Below are 18,154 nucleotides of genomic sequence, written 5' to 3'. Positions count from 1 at the left end.
TATTATGAAGACATAAACTTTGTACCTAGCCACAATAGATTAGATCATACTAGGTAGTCTATCACGTGCAATTTCCGTTACCAGACCTCATTAGTCATCGCCTCAAACTCTATTGAAACAAAGACACAAATCCATTCTCTCACACTTTACTCCTTGGACTCGTTCACTGGCGTCGGTTCCATAATCCCAAACCTCCCACTCTCCTCCACTTGTCACCACATACCCATCACCATCCCTTCGAATCCAAACACCAGAAAAATTAAAACAGCCCCTCTCCCCTTCTTCTCCTCCACAAGATCAAATCGAAAAGAAACCCAGATGGGTTTTAAATCTCAATAGATCTCAGAGCTGTTCAGAGAGATAAGTCTTGGGGTTTTCTTGCTTTTCTTGATCAATGGCGACGCTGCAAAAATTCAAGCTCTTAGCCACGCAATGTGCAGTCACAGCTACACCAACACAAAGTCCAACGACAAGTCCGGTTTTTCACATCCGCCGCAGGAGGAAGACTCTTCGGATGCTACTCTCGAAGAAATCCGATGCTCGCTGGAGGGCTCCCCGGCGAGAAGATCAATCGGAGGTGGAGGAAGATCCGTTGCCCGAGAAGGGGGTGAGGAGGAAATTGAAGGATTTGTTTGTGTCTTCCCCGCCCTTTGAGCAGGAGAGGAGGGGTGGCGAGCGTGGTGGTGGTGGTGAGGACATGGGGTTGATTAGTGGCGGCGGAGCCGCGTTGAGAAGAGGTGGCGGCGTCGGCGCGTTGAGACCGGTGGCGGCGACGTTTAGATATAGATTGTTAAGGAGAGCTTGGAGACCTGTATTAGTAACTATCCCCGAATAATTTTTACCGATAAATGGAAATATTTTTGTTTCTTTTGTTTTCTGCGAAGTAATTGTTTATCTCCTTTGTCAAGTACTCAAGTATAGACTTTTTCCGGTGTTTTAATGATGCTAGAAGCTATTGATTCTCAAAGAAGACGATGGTAGATTTTTAGAGAAATTAACAAAAAAATATAGTTGTATTAGTAAATTAATGGTCTTTTTACTTGTAGTCTCAAGAACACATTGAAATTAAATTCAGCTTTTAGCCTGGTCTCAAGTTGATTATACTTGCTGAAAATTCCGTGAGAGAATGCCATATGGGAGTGGTAATCTTTGAACTTGATTTGAACACAATAGTAAGACTGGAAATTGATTTGAGTTTTGTTTTACTCATTATTGCATTATGCGCTTAGAAGTCAAGAAAGGGTAATGCAATTTTATAATATGGTTTGAATGGTAAATGGATTTATTCATGTTTTTATTTCAAATTACGTTTAGGGGATTATAAGAAAAAAAAAGTTTAATATAAATACATCAATGTGAATGTAAACGTGCTTGATATTGATATATAAAAAAAAGAATGATTTCGAATTATAAATGTATCAAAACCTAATACAATAAAAAATAAAAATCTTAATTATTAAATTAAAAAAACAAAATATATTAACCTGTTTGAAACCCAAATCATATATAAAATTATCAATAGATAATTGATAATTGAATTCTTTAAGCATATTAGAAAAAAAAAAGATTATTTGTTTTTGATTATTTTTTATAAATTAATTTTTATTTAAAAACTCTAAATGGATATAACCATATAAAATTAAATTTAATTCAAAGAATCTCAATCAACTCACAAGCTAAACAATGAAAATAGAAATGGAAAGACAAGTAAAGCGTATGTTAGCAGGAGTGGCGCATTTTATCATAGGGTGACAAGGAGATGGTGGCAGAGAGAAGGGTCAAGGGAATGCTTTTTGTTAGCTACATAATTATTTGTATAAATATTTTTTTGTTATTTATACGAGAGAGACGAAGATTCCAATGAATGGATTGACTTGTCGAAGAGTTTTTGTTGTCAAGGTGGGGTAGAGCACTGAAGATGCTACAGATTATGTAGACAGAGATACGGAGGAATTAATAATTTTTAGTATAAAGTCTCTGTCTACGGCAGCTACCTTTGTATTGATGTTATATAATTATATCAATAAATTGTTTGATGAAGAGTTGTGTGCCTTTCAATTATTTGTAGATCCATGGTGGAAATGTGGATCATACATGCATGGTCATTATTTGATGTTGATTTATACTTGAACATGTTGAGGATTAATTGCTTGACTGAGAGTGGGGTAGAGATAGTGTTTTGAGGTGTTTTTTTTACTTGAAAATATATTAAAATAATATTTTTTTTATTAATATATCAAAATAATCCAAAAATACTATCAAATTGATTTAAAATAAAAAATAAATTTTAAAACATAATAAACAACGGTTCAACTGTAATACTAAATAGACAAGTATTTGTTTGATGTTGTGGTAGTTTTTACTTTTAAAAGTTTATTTTAAATATTTTTTGCCTGAAAAAATATTAACTTGATATATTTTAAGTATTTTTCAATGATAATTTTGTAATGATAAAATTCTTAGGTATTTAGTTTTATTCAATTCTCCCTAAGTTAGATTATATATATATATATATATATATATGCATGCATTGTTTTTCTTATTTTATTTTCTTACGGTTAGTCTTGATTTTTTAAGTTGAGGTTTTGGAAATAATTTTTTAAAAATAAAATTATGACCATAAATATATGATTTCATAAAAAACAAAAGTCTTAATTTTTAAACAGACATGCTTATTTATCCTCTCAACTCTTATATTGTCCATTAACCCATTTAAATTGTTTGACTAATTTTGACCAAGTTCAAGATTTGACAAATAGGAACTTGATTTAAAAAAAAACAGGGACTAAATTGTATTTATTGATAAATAAGATGACCAAGAAATTCATATTAGAGGCTTATTTATAAGAAAATGAGATATAGGGACCAAATTGAGTTTTTAAAGGATTTGAAATGTACATTAGTTAAATATTTCATAATATGAGCAGCTAACACGTGTCATTATTTAATGATATTAGTTACATCAACTAATGGAAGGACCTTAAAACGACAAAAATATAATGTACATAGATATATCAAGACAAAAACAAAAATAGTTAAAGGACCTTTTAAACACAAAAAAAGAGTATAGGGATGTGCAACATTGTTACCCCCGTGTCTAGTGTTGTCCGATTCGATTGAGTGAATTTTTTTCTTGTCTGATTAGTATTTATTTAAAATTTTGTACTCAACTTATTATTTATTTAAAAAATATTGTGTGCGTGTGTGTGGATTTGTATTTTGACCAGAGAAAAGAGAGAAATAATATTAATAATATGCCTTTGAAGTTTGAACTGCTAACTCCAGCAGCCGGGGGGGAAAAATAAAAAATAAAAAGGAAAAAAAAGCATGGAATGGAGTTGAAGTTAGAAGCATGTTCGTTTTTTTGGCAGCAGCCTCCATTATTTAAGGGCACTTTGGAGACCCTGAAGACCCAAAGTGATAATAGCTTGCTTTGGAGCTCGGCCTAGAGAACCTTGCTTCCATGATAAAGTAGGTTAATTTTTTTTTATTTTAATTTAATATGGATGTCCGGTCAGCTTGTGCGTATCTTGACTGATTCCACAGGCCCTGAAGTTAACGACCATATAAACCTCTAGTGGTTATCATATAAGCAACCACAGAGCTCGAACCTAAAACCACAGAGGAAGCAACCCTCTTGATCCCAAACTTTTACCATTGGACCACCACCTAGATGGTTAAGTAGGTTATCTTTGCTTGTTATTATTTTGATTCATTTTCTTTGTGTATTTTTTTTTTATTTTGATTTTAGTATATTAGCTATTGTGTGATTGGATTGAGATCTCATTATCAATATTCGATAAGAAAAATCACATTCCATTATGATAATGAGATCTCAAAATATTAGACAAATCTTTAGAATGATGCAAATAACATTCCATTATGAAAACAACAATTAAATATATCTGCCAAAAACGTAATATTGATAATGATGCAGGTGGATGTAGAAGACAACACTTAAATAAAGAACAAAAATTAGTAAATGTGAGTCTCAAATTTGGAAGTTTATATTCTTTAAAATAATGATAATGACATATGTCTCTTTAGAAGGTTTACAAGCTTTAAATAGGCCAGAAATGATATTTAAGGAACAAAAATAAAAATCCAAGATTACAAAAAAAAAGGCTTAAAATCGAAAACAAACAATAAATAAAAATCAAAATCAAAATCAAAAAAACTGTCAAAACCGAAGGTTTTGGCGAGATTTTGATATTTAAAAATCTGACAGTCCGTGAAGCAATATAATGATTACTATAGAAAAAACAAACTCTGAAAACTCTTCTAAAAATATGAGCGCGATATAACGGTTGAATAAAAAATTATGTACATTTGAGTTATTATTTTGGTTTGGCATGATCAAATCTTCTATTGAGCCTTGACTAATCCTATTGATCTATAAATACACATGCTAAATCATCTACATGATACATTTATAATAAATTTTTATTTAATTATTATAAATTTATATCTAACTATTCAAAATTATTTATTATCACATGTTTCACTACATCATATATGTAGGTAGAAAACAGGTGTGGATAAAATGATTTAACCTTTTATATAAAAGTAGTGCAGCCAGCAATAATGGCCAAAACCTAATCAAAAGGATCCTAATCCAAATACTTACTAATTCAAATACTAAAATTAATGAAAAAGGAAAAAAAGAAATGTTAATAAAAAATAAAAAGGGCACTCCATTTCGTTGTTAAATTTGCTGAATTCGAAGTAGATTTTGTGTCAACGGAAGCATGACGTTCAGATGCTCCTCCTTTCTTTTTCCTCTGGTTGACTTTCAAACTCTCTTGTTTTCAATTCTTTGACACCGTCCATAGGAAAGTGGCGCGGTTGGTTTTACGTCCAAATAGCCTTTAGGGTACGCTATTGACTATTGAGTATTGAATGCCTGAAAATTATCGGCCAAACTAGACGATAAATATGCAGGGAAAATATTCACGACTCCTCGTATTTATGCTATGTTAGAGTCAATTATCATCTATATCTTTGTTTGTTAGAAAGGAACTAGATTTGTATACCTGCACTATACTGTGAGATCAATTTTTTTTATATATATATATATATATTAAAACTAATGTCCATACACTGCAAACACTTTTTGAAGAAGAGAGAGTAATTTGATTAAATAAATTAATTTTATTTTAATTAGATTATAAAAAAAAACAATGAAAACAAGTGGACCAAAAAAAATATATGATTATTATAACTTGGTAGAAAAAATATTTTTTTCAAAAGAAAAAAAAAACAATGCAGATCAATTCTTAGTCAATTAAATACAGAAGAACATAACCAGATTTTAAAGGATGATATCGAAAAAAGATTAAAATTTCTTTTTTAAAAAAACAAACCTATAAAAAAAAGTCGAATTAACTCAGGTAAACTTGTCAAGCCCGCAATTTAAATAATAAGATTGAGATAACCTGATAAAAAAAAATCATATAGCGTACATTTTGAAAAAAAAAACCAATATCGAATGAAGGAATCGAAAAAAAATAAGTTCAAGAAAAAAAATGAAAATATAATATCAACACATGTTAACTTTTTAAACCCGTGATAGAGATCATTAGATTAGAATCACCCCACTTGAAAAAATCATGAAACTTAATCTCGAACCAATCAAATATTAAATAATGGAATTAGAAAAAAAATTAACAAAATGACAAAAAAATTAAAACAATGAGCACCAAATTATTAAAAATAACTTATTACAAATTGAAATTAAATTATCAAATTAAAAATAGATCAAAATTTTACAAAAGAGCCAAGAACAAAAATTAAAAACAAAAAACATACTAAAGTTGAAATCTCAGTAAATAAGAGGATAACTGGCATCACTAGTGCAAATTTCAAGGGGTGAAAAAATAAAAGAAAAGGAAAAAAAAAAAACAACACCACTTACAACAAACTGTATCACCACCGACTATACCCGTTGTCCTAATAGGAAAAAGACAACACTAAGATTCCAACGTCATGATATAATGATATTTTTTATTGCCGCGAGGCTCCACATACGTTACCTGAAAAGCACAAACACCTTTCATATGCCAATCACTTTTTATTTTTTAATTATATTTTATATTTATTAAGATACTAAAATAATTACCTCTTATCCGAGCTAATTATTTTTTAAAAAAATATTCGATATGAAAAGATAAAAGTGCCCGCCGTTTAAAAAAATTTTCCTGAAAAATTTCTTTGGTCCGATGAACAAAAGAGATGTACAGTTTCATATAGAGCATATCCAAGGCTTTGAAGCCCATATTTACAAATCCAAAATCTTCTTCCAGGGCCTTTTAAAGTTAAGGGCTTTTCTGATTTTCTGTTGGTTACTAAAGCCCAAAAAGGGACTCCATGAAACTAATTTGAGATTCAAAACCCCGCCATGAATTCAACTTACCTTCCCCTATTTTTTTTTTCATGATTAGTGGTATATTCTAGGCAGTTTAGTGAGACGAAATTCCGTTTTTTGAGTGATGTTAAGAACAATACACTCATATTTTCATAATACATTCAATTTGAGAAATCAAAAAAGAAAATACACTTAATTCTTAATAATCCATTTTTTTCTTAATAATGTTACAACATAAACACAATAACACTTGCAGCCATTAATTACCATACAAATCATAGGACAATATATTCCGACTTGAAGTTACATATCTTTCTCTAAAAAAAAAAATCCACATGAAAAAACTAGCATAATGAAAAAAAAAACTCATGTCTAAACAGATTATAAAACTGAATTCTCAACCGATCTAATATTTAAAAAAAAAATGTTGAAGAATATGAGACCACGCTAACTTCTTAGAAATAAAATTAAAAAATGACATGATTTAACCGAGGTTAAAACACCAAAACTCGTGACTCTGATCTTGAGATCAAGCTATCCTCATATAAAATAAATCAAAACAGATTATAAAGCTGAATTCCCAACCGATCCAATATTAAACGATAATTTTTTAAAAAAACAAGTTTAATAAAAAAATATAAAAAACAACTCGAGTGAACTCGGGTTAGCTCGTTAAGCACTATTCTCAGGTAATGAAACCTCAAATAAATTAATAGAAACAAATAAAACAAATCATAAAGTCTAATTCCTAATTAACTCAATACTAAAAGATAAAATTGAAAAAAAAAGTTAAATATAAAAAAAAAACCCTAGCTAACAAGGTTAACTCGCTAAACTCGTAATCCGTGCTATGAAAATGAGATAACCCAATAAAAAAACAAATTTAATATTAAAGGATAAATTAAAAAAACATAAATTGAAAAAAACATTAAAGATAAAAAACAAAAACAAATGTTTTTTTAAGGCTGCACAGAAAAATATTAATCACAGGTACAATACTTTTCCACATGTGTTAGTGGTTACATGTTTTAGTTAATCACGATTAATTAATTAATAATTATAATAATAATTAGAGTGAAATGGTGAAGAAGATGACTCCTGATAAGATATGACGCTTGTATTGATTTGTTGCCTTGAATAGCCTTATTAAAGCCACGAGCATGATCCCCCGATAGATAGGCTCTTAGGGGCTTTTCCGATGAAAGCATATGAAAAGACTTTTTAACGAAAAATTATGGATTTTCAAGAGAAAAATGGACTCTAGGGAAATGGAACGTTATCTTTTCTAGTTTGGTTCCTGTCCTTTTCTTTCCCTCAACAAACTTCAGAATTCTGGCCCATAAATAAATAAATAAAAAATTGTGAAAATTCAATCGAGAAAACAACCATTTGATTTATTTTTAACTAAATATGTTTTTTTTTATCTTTTTTTAATTACCTCTTTTATATTAAGAAATCAACCAGATGCAATCTAAATCCAAACAATCAAATAAAAAAAATAATATTTAGTCCAACTGTTTAATGAAAAGGAAAAAAGAAAAATCCACCTAGTTATTATTGTTAACGTGACAGTAACTAAATAATGTTAAATCACGCGTTATGGTTAGCGCGTGGGGTCCTTCTTTCTGCTCTTTAATCTTTAAACGACACGTCCTCTTTTGCCCACCACAGTTCCACTACAAGAACAGAAGGGGTCAATAATGTGTTCATATGTCTTACGTACGTCATTACAGGACCACCACCAACGTCATGAAAATTAAATACCTCCTTCTGATAAAAGAAAAAAAATAATTTAAAAACCTTGAAATCACAGTCCACACATCAGCATTTTCCAAGCATGTACACGTCAAATGATATTTTTTTTACTAGAATATTAAAAACTTTTAAAAATATCTAAAAAGTATTAATTTATTCTTTTTCATGCAAAAAATAACTTAAAATACATAAGCTATCGTAATGCCAGCAGGGCTTATACTATGAAAAGAACCATATAATTTCAACGGTATTTTGATAATCTAATTTCAAGTCATATGCACATGCATAGATATTAAAACCATCTAATTTCAAGTCACATGGCATGAGTTCAAGATTACATATCATAATTGATAATCCAGATAAATTAAATTATTTTAAAAAATTTTAAATTATATATTTTTTTTAAAAATAAACATGTTTTTTTACCTGGTCAAACAATTTACAAGTTGATTAATTAAGACCACCAAGTTAATTTTGGGTTGATTTTTTTTTTACACCAGTCCAGACGAGGAGATGGGTCATCTGAATCCCAGATCTATTCATCGAGCCAAACCAAGTTAGATCGTGCTTCTGAAAAATTTTAATTTTTTTAATTTTAAATTATTTTTTGTGTTTTTAGATTATTTTAATATTCTAATATAAAAAATAAATTTTAATAAATAAAAAAAATTATTTTAATATATTTTTCAACAAAAAATACTTTAAAAAACAAGTTCTACTTTACTCTATACTCTAGAACAGTCAATTACATGTCGGTAGACTATAATGGCAAAAGTAGAAATAATTTCCTAGTCTATCAAACCAATTCGATTAGAGTAATGAATTTTATCTTTAGTCTCAATATTAAAAGTTAGTTTGACATGGATAAGATTTCCCGATGCTTTTTATATATATATATATATATATATATATATATATCACATAATATTAAATGTAATTGTGTTAAATAACATACACAAATGAAAAAACATTTTAACATTTACAAATCCATAATGAAAAGCTTTATAATGAAACTTTTAAATTCTTGAATCTCGTGAAGATCATTCTAACATAATATATCGTCGAACACATTGCATGCTTTCAATTATAATTTGTTACAGTTAGAGCTTTATGATTGTTTATATAATGATTATTAAAGGTTTATATGATCGTTAATTTTAGAGTTCATGAGATTAGTCGAGGTATACACAAGCTGACTCGGACATCCATATTAAACTAAAAAAATAAAATTATAATTTGTTACACTCTGTCGAGAGACAAACCTAAAAAATCCCGAGTCATTGAATTAGCTTATGTCTCGTTAAGTTAATTATTTTATTAAAACATCCTTGATTCTTTTTTTTTTTTACAATTTTTTAGTACTAAGTAACGTAGTTTTATTGTATTAATATTTTTTTTATTTAATTTGAAATTGATTTTTTTTCTATCAAGTCGACATAGTTTTACTATATTAATATTCAAGTCAACGTTAATTTTAAATTATAGATTTTTTTTGAGTTAGAATGTATTTTTATTGTCGTGATAATTTTTTTAAAATGCTTTTTATTTAAAAATATATTAAAATAACATATATATTTTTTATTTTTAAAAGTTATTTTGATATATATCAAATAATCTAAAAATATTAATTTTAAATAAAAAATTCAAATTTTTAAAAACATCATTTCAAATACTTTCTCAAACTTAAATCAAATTATTTTTAATAACTATACTCCCAACTACACCTAATCCCTACGCCAAAACAATATAACTACAACTATACCATTTGGAACCAAATGGATGGAAGGTGCATGACATGGTGCTTGGAGAGTCCCTCACACAACCAAAACCCAATGAACCACAAAGGCACAAGGTACCCCCCAACTTCCCCTTACTATAGTTGTCTTGAAGCAGTGTCCATGTGCAGTAGTTTAAACTATAGATTTTGCTTGCTTTCCTGTCCGAAGTAAAAGGAAAGAGCTCCCCTTCCCTTTCTCACCTCCCTTCCTCTTGATAACAAGTCGCCGTCGGGCGACAATTTCCAACCCCTCTCTTCCTAACTAAGCTGAAAGCTATAACTTCAAACGTTTCCATAGTACCTTGGATTCCTTCTCCCCAACCCACGCGCCACTCTCGCCAACCCACGCGCCTCCACCACTTCTCTAATCTGATAAGATCTGAACAAGGGTTCCCTTTTTATGAATCCAAAGCATCTGATGATAGGGAAGATAATAACAACAACATGGGCGGAGTCACTTCAACAATTGCCGCGAAGTTCGCTTTCTTCCCACCAAACCCGGCTTCTTATACGGTGGTAACTGATGACTCTTCCTCCGCCGTGTCTGGCGGCTCCACCACCAGGCTGTATATACCCGAGGTGCCGAGGAAGGATGACGTGGATGTTCTGAAGTTGAGGACTCGGCGTGGAAATGAAATCGTGGCTGTTCATATTAAACATCCAAGAGCTTCAGCTACTTTGTTGTATTCTCATGGAAATGCTGCTGATTTGGGTCAAATGTTTGAGCTTTTTGTTGAATTGAGTAATCGCCTTCGCATTAATCTTATGGGGTTAGATCCTTAACTCTTTACCTTTTGAAGTATTTTTTTTTAAATATTATTGTTTGATTTGGTTTAGTTTTTTTAGTTCTACTAATTGAAAGTATGGAACTTTATGAGTGTTGGTTTGGTTGATTTGGTGGGCTGGTGCATATTTATTGGACTTATTGCTCTAGTATAATTTATTGATTAAGCGTATGGGAGAGGCTTTCCATGTATAGTTTTGGAGTTTGATGGAGAAAAGGTCTTGTTTTTAATGTTTTTTGTTAAGTTTGAGGGTTGGCTCTTTAGTAGTGAACTTTGTGGTTGCGACAAGGAAGTGACGTATGACTGTGGTGAGGGTAACGTTTACTCAACTGATATTGAAAGTGAGTTTGGGAACTCTAATGGTGGAAAAAGAGGTTTAGGTGTGGGTTTTTTGGGCTACAAGTCTGCAATTTCCATTTTGAGTGTTACCCATTTGTTGGGATTTGGGAGAGTTTGTTGAAAATTAAATACTAGGTTTAGCAAGGATGGAAGCCAAGTTATCGTTAGGGCAGTTGCAAACCCTGAAGTGAATTGGGTCAGTCTTTAATGTAGATATGCCTTTTTTCTGTCTTCTCTTGAATCCGATGATACAGAATCACTGCTCTCACTGGCATATCTGAAATAGAATGATGTTCATGGCCGTATGAATGGTCTTTAAAGGTAGATTTTAGGTTTTAACTTGACATGGTTTAGTTTCAAAATCACCATTGGAATGGTTTTTATGTTTCAGGATACGCCTTACAGAAGCAATGTAGAAGTTATGGTATTTACTTGGCTACGCTACATGATAACTAGTGTACTTGTTCCTGTTGTAATATAATGGAGAAATATAGGCGAATAATAACCTCATAATCTCTTAAAAAATCAGAAGTGATGCAAAGAACAGAAGAAAAAAAAGTATTCATATTCTTTGTAAATCATGTTCTTTTCATTTCTTTTTCAATTTTATATTACTGTTGTTTATTTTCAGGTTAGTTTTTAATATTGAATTTATGTTTTTGTTTTTTCCAGATATGATTACTCTGGCTATGGGCAATCAAGCGGAAAGGTTTATACCAGCTTTCCTATTCCTGGTTGCTAATGATCAAAAGAAAGTTTTAGGCTCTGCTCGAGCTTTAACAATTTCACATTTCCTTGTGGATGTCTTTTTCTCATACATGCTTAGATATCCTTGTTTCAGAACTTAGATATTCAAATTCAAACATGAAACATGCAGAAGTTATCCTTATGCTTTTGATTTGCATATTTTTCCCTCTTCATCCATAAAGCAAGAATTATATGTTAATTGTTTCCTTGTTCATTCTATTTTACATCTTCAAGATTGTCTATTAATCAAGGACCTACTTGGCATTATGTGTAGTTTCTCAAATGGTTAGTGTTGTTTGCTTGTAATATATGGCATTGCTCTCAACATATGCCACCTTTCTTTTGAAACAGCCAACTGAATGTAACACATATGCGGACATAGACGCGGCATATAAATGCCTCAAGGAGCAGTATGGGGTTAAAGATGATCAACTAATATTGTATGGTCAGTCTGTTGGTAGTGGTCCCACAGTTGATCTCGCTTCGCGTTTACCAAACTTGAGAGGTGTGGTTCTGCATAGCCCAATATTGTCTGGGATGAGGGTATTGTACCCAGTCAAAAGGACTTACTGGTTTGACATTTACAAGGTATTTTTTTGTGGTGTTGATCCTATTAAATATGCCTGTTTAATTCTCTGTGCGAGCACTTAAGTTACTTTCTCCTTTCAGAACATTGACAAAATTGGTATGGTGAACTGTCGTGTTCTCATAATTCATGTAAGTATTATCTCCCCTGTCTTCAATTTCTTTTGAGCTGTTCATAGTCTCTCTTTGGGACATTATTTTATGCATTGCATGAGTTGTTGGCTAAAGTGAAAGATGCAGGTCTTATAGTTTTGATATTTTTCTTGTGCTAGAATACAAATTTTCAGACTATCATTGGAAAAATTAATAGCTGTGTAACCTCTAGAGATATGAATACAGGAAATTCCTTAGCATCACAGTTTCACTGGAAGCTTTCAGCAGGATGTAACTATGGTTGCAGTCATAACTCATAAACCCAGCAAATAATACGAGGAAAAGAGTCTTAATAGCAACTGCTAGCCTGTATTCAATGTCAACCTAATCAATTTGGTTGTTAACAAATGAGCTTTTCCTATGCCATTGATAATATGATTTAATTAATAAAAAGCCCAAGATGGAGTAAAATTACAAAAAAAAAAGGTCTCTTTAAACCTTATTTTTTAATTATTCATTTGCTAAGGACGTAAAGGTGGCCTGATTGACTTCCTTGGATATGTAGTTTGCAATAAACTGCTTTGACATTTGGGTAATCATGTACTTGCGTAACCTGGATAGTTTTGCACAGACAAGTTCAATTTATATTTTATTTTTGTTTCTATAAATCAGAAGGATAAAACAAAATGTTAATATTTGTTGATCCTCCATTTGATTGCTAAAGTTTTTTGTTATATTGTTCAAGTTGCAGTTATCTGTATGTACAATCATAGTTAATAGTCAGAGATTTATGGCTCATCACTCTTAAAATATCGTTTATGGAAATTAGAGATAAAATCACATTAGATATAAGGGATTTTAATATATATTTTTTTTAACTTCAGGGAACATCAGATGAAGTGGTTGACTACTCTCACGGGAAACAACTTTGGGAGCTTTGCAAAGAGAAATATGAACCATTGTGGATTAATGGAGGTGGGCATTGCAATCTTGAGCTTTACCCAGAATTTATCAAACATCTGAAGAAGTTTGTTTTGACCATAGGCAAATCAAAAACAGCTACAAATGGTCCTAAAACAACAGCAGAGTCTGAAAATCAGAACAAACCATCTGAGAGTGCAAGTTCAGACACTTTTGAACTGGGTGACCTTCCTGAAATCTCTAGAAATAGCTTAGATAGTAGGCTTGAGAAGTCTAAGAAGCCAAATAAGCCTGAAAAGTCTCGGATGAGCACTGACCGTGTTGATAGATTTAGAAGAAGAAAAGGCTTGGTCTGGTGATTATTTATGCCAAGAGCTTCATAAATAAAATACATGCATTGGTTGACTTGAGAAGGTAATTTAATTTCACTCCTGCTTTTGTAATGTGCATTGAGTCTAGTACAAATTATTAGATTGAGTGTAATTTTCCATATAAATGTTGTATCTGTACGAATGCTTAGAACGTGAGTCAAATTAAGCGAAATCTTGTATTTTAACTCTGAGCTGTTCATTTGAAGATAAAATCATGTATTCGTAACTATCACGTGTAGCCATTTTTCGTTTTTCCTTCTCTGTAGATTTGAGAAAGTTTTATGTGCTAGTTGTGAGCTGAAGTAAAATATGCTTATCTGGTGCTGACCATTTTCTTTCTTGGTCATGATTTACATCAACAAACTAGAAACGTTTATGTTTATGTTTTTTGGATTCTTCAACTCAGATTTGTGAAACGTTCTGCATGTTGCTGGACATCCTGAGTGATTTTGATATCAGGGCATTTAGTACATCCAGGAAAGAATCGAAAGATTTCCTGTTTTTCTTCTTCTTTGGGATATGTTTCAAGGACAGTGACATCGTTGCTCTGCAAAGCAGAGTCAGAATATGTTTATCAACAGTGCGTTAAACTACTTTCACCATGTCGAACCATGTGTCCCCATTCTCCATTTCGCATTTCTCTTTGAACAGAAGTTTTATACTGTCCTCCAAGTTTCCACTGAACATTCAAGCGGTCAAACCTATTCTTTACTGGTAGCCACACTCTTCATTTCTTGGCAGCTTGTGTTTTTGTGAAGTAATGAATTAATTTATTTTTCTTTTTGAACTGCAATTAACACCTACGGTGGTATAAAGGGTTACATGTCCATTAAGGGAGGGATTATTGACCACCCATTCAAAAGAACAATGCGCCTCGCTAACACTAGCTGCTCTGGTCACCAGTCCGCGGAACAATTTGCATATTGACAAATGAGGGAGACAGAAGTGCTTCTATGGTTTGTAAAAATAACTGGAGATGTTCAGGCAACTGAAATAAAAACTCTAGAGGCTTCAATCAAAAAGTCTCTCGTACTCAATTCCGTAGACAATTGCTACCCATGCATAGTGGTACTATGTTGAGGGCACAGAAAGATGCAACCGTGTTCATCTTGATCTTAGCTCTTAGCTAAATGCAGAGCCTTGATTCTCTCCAAAGGCACGAGCAGCTCTTCTTGCTAGGGTTCTTCTTGAGTGATGAAGGCATTAAGAGATTTCAAAATCATAAAGTGCCATGCAGCATAGCAGAGTAGAGTCCTCCCGCTATCGGCTTGAAGCTTCTTACTTTAGACCTAGTCATGCTACATGTTCACTCAGTATTTTACTTTTCAACGGATTCACGTGTGGAATTCTATTATTCATGAGTGGAATTCAGTACGGCGTGAAAAAGAAAGAATTCAGGTCCAATTTCCTCCAATATCTACAGATTGTCCCTATAACCTCTCTCCATCTCCGAAATGCAATGCCATCTCTTTCCTACCAATTCTTGGTTCATCATATTCCTAATAATAATCTGTGTCCATGCTCCATCATCTGCTTTTTCGGATGATGATGAGCGATATCTGAGCTGCGTGAAGTCATTTGATTGCGGAAATATTAAGGGTGTTGGTTATCCTTTCTCGGGATCCGATAGGCCTGATTACTGTGGCTATCCCGGGTTTGAGCTCGGTTGCAGCAACCAAGATCCGGAGATCACAATCATGCAATTGAGTTACAAGCTCCTTGGCATCAATAACCAGTTGCGGACTCTCAATGTTTCTAGAACAGATTACACAGAAAATCTTTGCCCTACTCTCCTTTCCAACACCTCTTTTGAATCCAAATCTCTTGAGTTCCACTTCAGATCATGCTGAGGTAACACTGTACTATGGTTGCCCTAGTCCAAGCCCAGCAGGTTTTTCAGCTCAGTTTACTTGCAACGTTAACGACACTGGTATGATGGGATACTTTAGAACAGTCAACCTCTCTGTCCTCAGTATGACTGCTCCCAGCTTAATCAGCTACCTGACAGCATGCAACAATAGTGTTAAAGTTCCTGCCCATCTATCAGCTATTATGCCAATTCTACCCAATCCAACTGTAGCACAGTTGCTTGAAGCTATTAATCAAGGTTTTGAGTTGGAGTGCAGTGCAAATGATTCATTATGTGATACATGCAAATCTTCCGGTGGTCAGTGTGGGTACAACCACACCACTACAGCACAGTTAGTTGTTAATGTATCCGTTTAAAAATAAATAAATGATCAATAGCTATATAATTATGGCTAAAATGAAATTAAAGAAATAGTCTTTCCTTGTGATTAAAATACACTCTCCTACCGCTATCAGCACGACGCCTCTTGCTCTGGACCTAGTCATACTGCATGTTCAGTCAACATTTTACTTCTCAACAGTGCTGTTCAAGAATGGAATTCAGTACGGTATCATAATGAAAACAAATCAGGTTTAGTTTTCTCCAACCTCTACAGAATTTCCCTGCAGTTTCTCTCCATCTCTGGAAATGCAACACCATCTCTTTCCTACCATGTCTTGGTTCATCGTGTTCCTAACAATAACCTTTGTCCATGCTCCATCATCTGCCTTTGCCAACGACGATGAGCGATATGTAAGCTGCAGCAACTCGTTTGATTGTGGAGATATTAAGGGTGTTGGTTATCCTTTCTGGGGATCCAATAGGCCTGATTACTGTGGCTATCCGCAGTTGAAGCTCCACTGCAGTGACCAAGATCTGGAGATCACAATCGAGAAATTGACTTACAAAGTTCTTGGCATCGATAACCAGACACGGACTCTCAGTGTTGCTCGAACAGATTATGCAGAAAACATCTGTCCGACACTCATTCTCAACACCACTTGGATACCCAGTCTATTGAACTACACATCCGATGATCAGAACATAACAATCTACTATGGTTGCCCCACTCAAGGTGCACCAACTTCAACAGCTTTACCGCAGTTTCCCTGCAACATAAACGCCACTGAGATGACGGGCTACTTTACAGCGTTTGCCAACTTGTCGGATCTTGGAAGCTCTTCTTCTAACTTGACCAGTTACCTGGCATCGTGCAAAGATAGCATTAAAGTTCCAGTACGTGAATCAGCTTTTCAGCAAATTTTAAGTGCTCCAACTGCAGCACAGCTGCTGGGAGGTCTAAATCAAGGTTTTGGTTTGAAGTGGAATGCATCTCATAACTTCTGTGATACATGCCAATCTTCTGGCGGTAAGTGTGGGTACAACCAGAGTACTACAGCATTTACTTGTTATTGCAAGGATCAACCTCAACAATTTTCTTGCCAACAATCTCCAACTGACGCTCAATCCCCAACTAATGATCAATCCTCAAGTATGTCCTCTTGCCTGTTATTATTTTTTTTCCGCTGATGTCACACTAGGAGTAAATAGGAAAACAGACAACTTATACTTGGATTCTGCCCTTTCCAGAACCCAAGATATGTCCTCCTCCAAATTAGGTAATGGTAGAGGTAGGATCTTTGCTAATAGAAAACTGACCTGTTATCAGTCAAGGAAACCATGAAGAGGATGCGATATTATTGCATCCAATCACCCCAGGAATAGGTGCGAATCACCATTCCTTTGGTTTAAGTAATGAGCCTGGGCAGCCATTAGGAATTATTCAAAGTTCCATGATCCTGAAGAAAACATCTTCCTTGACCTATTACTTCCTTGTGTAACAAGGAAGCAAGGCCTTTAAGTAACTCACAAAGACTTGGCAACATGGGAATTAATAAAAAAATTTATCTTTGTCAACCAATTTGTTGTCATTATAATTATCTATTTATCATTTTGTTGACCAATTTGTTGTCATATAATTTGTTTAATCATAATTATACAACGTTAAGAAATTTAATATGCCAAAAACGTAGTTTCATTTCCTATGGGCCTGGGGAAGTCATATATATATATATATATATATATATATATATATATATATATATATATATATCCCCACCCACAACCTAAATAGTACTCTTATTGTTAGAGATAATATTTATCAACTTAATCGCTAGAAGTTGCCTCCTTGATCGATTACATGCTTCTTAACTCCATCAAATTATCATTCTTTTTTTAGAACTATAATGTGCATAATATAACTTTTTGTCTCCAAACAAATATAAAATAATTAAAAGTTGTTGTAATTAAAATCATATAAGGGTTATGTTTGATTTTCACAACTGATTTATTTTTATAATGATGATTTTGTTAGAGTTGTAACGATAGTTTTTCACCATTTAATTAATTTTCACCACGAAAATATCCATGCACTATATCGACTTGGATGCCATTGTAAAAATATTTCTGGTTATATATACTTATGTTATTTAGTTTAGAAGTTAGCTATCAATGGTTTCTTATGGACATGTAAAATGTTTTTATAGTGACAAGTGTAAAAAAAAAAAT

The 18,154-nt window shown here is 32.7% G+C and overlaps 4 protein-coding genes across 5 annotated transcripts in view; all 4 read left to right on the top strand.

Annotated features, from left to right (window-relative positions):
• Nucleotides 1–18,154, top strand: part of LOC133671347 (LEAF RUST 10 DISEASE-RESISTANCE LOCUS RECEPTOR-LIKE PROTEIN KINASE-like 1.3) — a 75,023-nt gene that overhangs the window by 31,513 nt on the left and 25,356 nt on the right. The window lies entirely within an intron of this gene.
• Nucleotides 55–883, top strand: LOC133670982 (uncharacterized). The gene has a single exon (XM_062091589.1). The coding sequence runs from the start codon at nt 395–397 to the stop codon at nt 833–835; it is 441 nt and encodes a 146-aa protein (XP_061947573.1). The 5' UTR covers nt 55–394; the 3' UTR covers nt 836–883.
• LOC133671377 (uncharacterized) lies at nt 9,948–13,966 on the top strand. 2 transcript variants are annotated; one of them, XM_062092127.1, is made up of 6 exons: nt 9,948–10,666; nt 11,693–11,729; nt 12,119–12,355; nt 12,437–12,484; nt 13,330–13,420; nt 13,490–13,966. In XM_062092127.1, the coding sequence occupies exons 1-6, from the start codon at nt 10,341–10,343 to the stop codon at nt 13,723–13,725; spliced, it is 975 nt and encodes a 324-aa protein (XP_061948111.1). In that variant the 5' UTR covers nt 9,948–10,340; the 3' UTR covers nt 13,726–13,966. The 2 variants fall into 2 exon arrangements, with proteins under 2 accessions (XP_061948111.1, XP_061948110.1); XM_062092126.1 differs by having other exon boundaries at nt 9,956–10,666; nt 13,330–13,966.
• LOC133671182 (LEAF RUST 10 DISEASE-RESISTANCE LOCUS RECEPTOR-LIKE PROTEIN KINASE-like 2.1) lies at nt 15,226–17,530 on the top strand. The gene has a single exon (XM_062091839.1). The coding sequence runs from the start codon at nt 16,235–16,237 to the stop codon at nt 17,114–17,116; it is 882 nt and encodes a 293-aa protein (XP_061947823.1). The 5' UTR covers nt 15,226–16,234; the 3' UTR covers nt 17,117–17,530.

Source organism: Populus nigra, chromosome 13 (assembly GCF_951802175.1).
Source record: "Populus nigra chromosome 13, ddPopNigr1.1, whole genome shotgun sequence".
Taxonomy (NCBI): Eukaryota; Viridiplantae; Streptophyta; class Magnoliopsida; order Malpighiales; family Salicaceae; genus Populus; species Populus nigra.
The sequence above is the reverse complement of the archived record's forward strand: the minus strand, read 5'-3'. Positions and strand labels throughout refer to the sequence as shown.

What these genes read in the sequence shown, in the direction of transcription:
- LOC133670982 (XM_062091589.1), top strand. Translation starts at nt 395, where the DNA reads ATGGCGACGCTGCAAAAATTCAAGCTCTTAGCCACGCAATGTGCAGTC.
- LOC133671377 (XM_062092126.1), top strand. Translation starts at nt 10,341, where the DNA reads ATGGGCGGAGTCACTTCAACAATTGCCGCGAAGTTCGCTTTCTTCCCA. An exon ending in ATGGGCAATCAAGCGGAAAG is followed by an intron (nt 11,730 to 12,118) that starts GTTTATACCAGC and finishes CTTTTGAAACAG; the next exon opens with CCAACTGAATGTAACACATA. An exon ending in GTCGTGTTCTCATAATTCAT is followed by an intron (nt 12,485 to 13,329) that starts GTAAGTATTATC and finishes TTTTAACTTCAG; the next exon opens with GGAACATCAGATGAAGTGGT.
- LOC133671182 (XM_062091839.1), top strand. Translation starts at nt 16,235, where the DNA reads ATGCAACACCATCTCTTTCCTACCATGTCTTGGTTCATCGTGTTCCTA.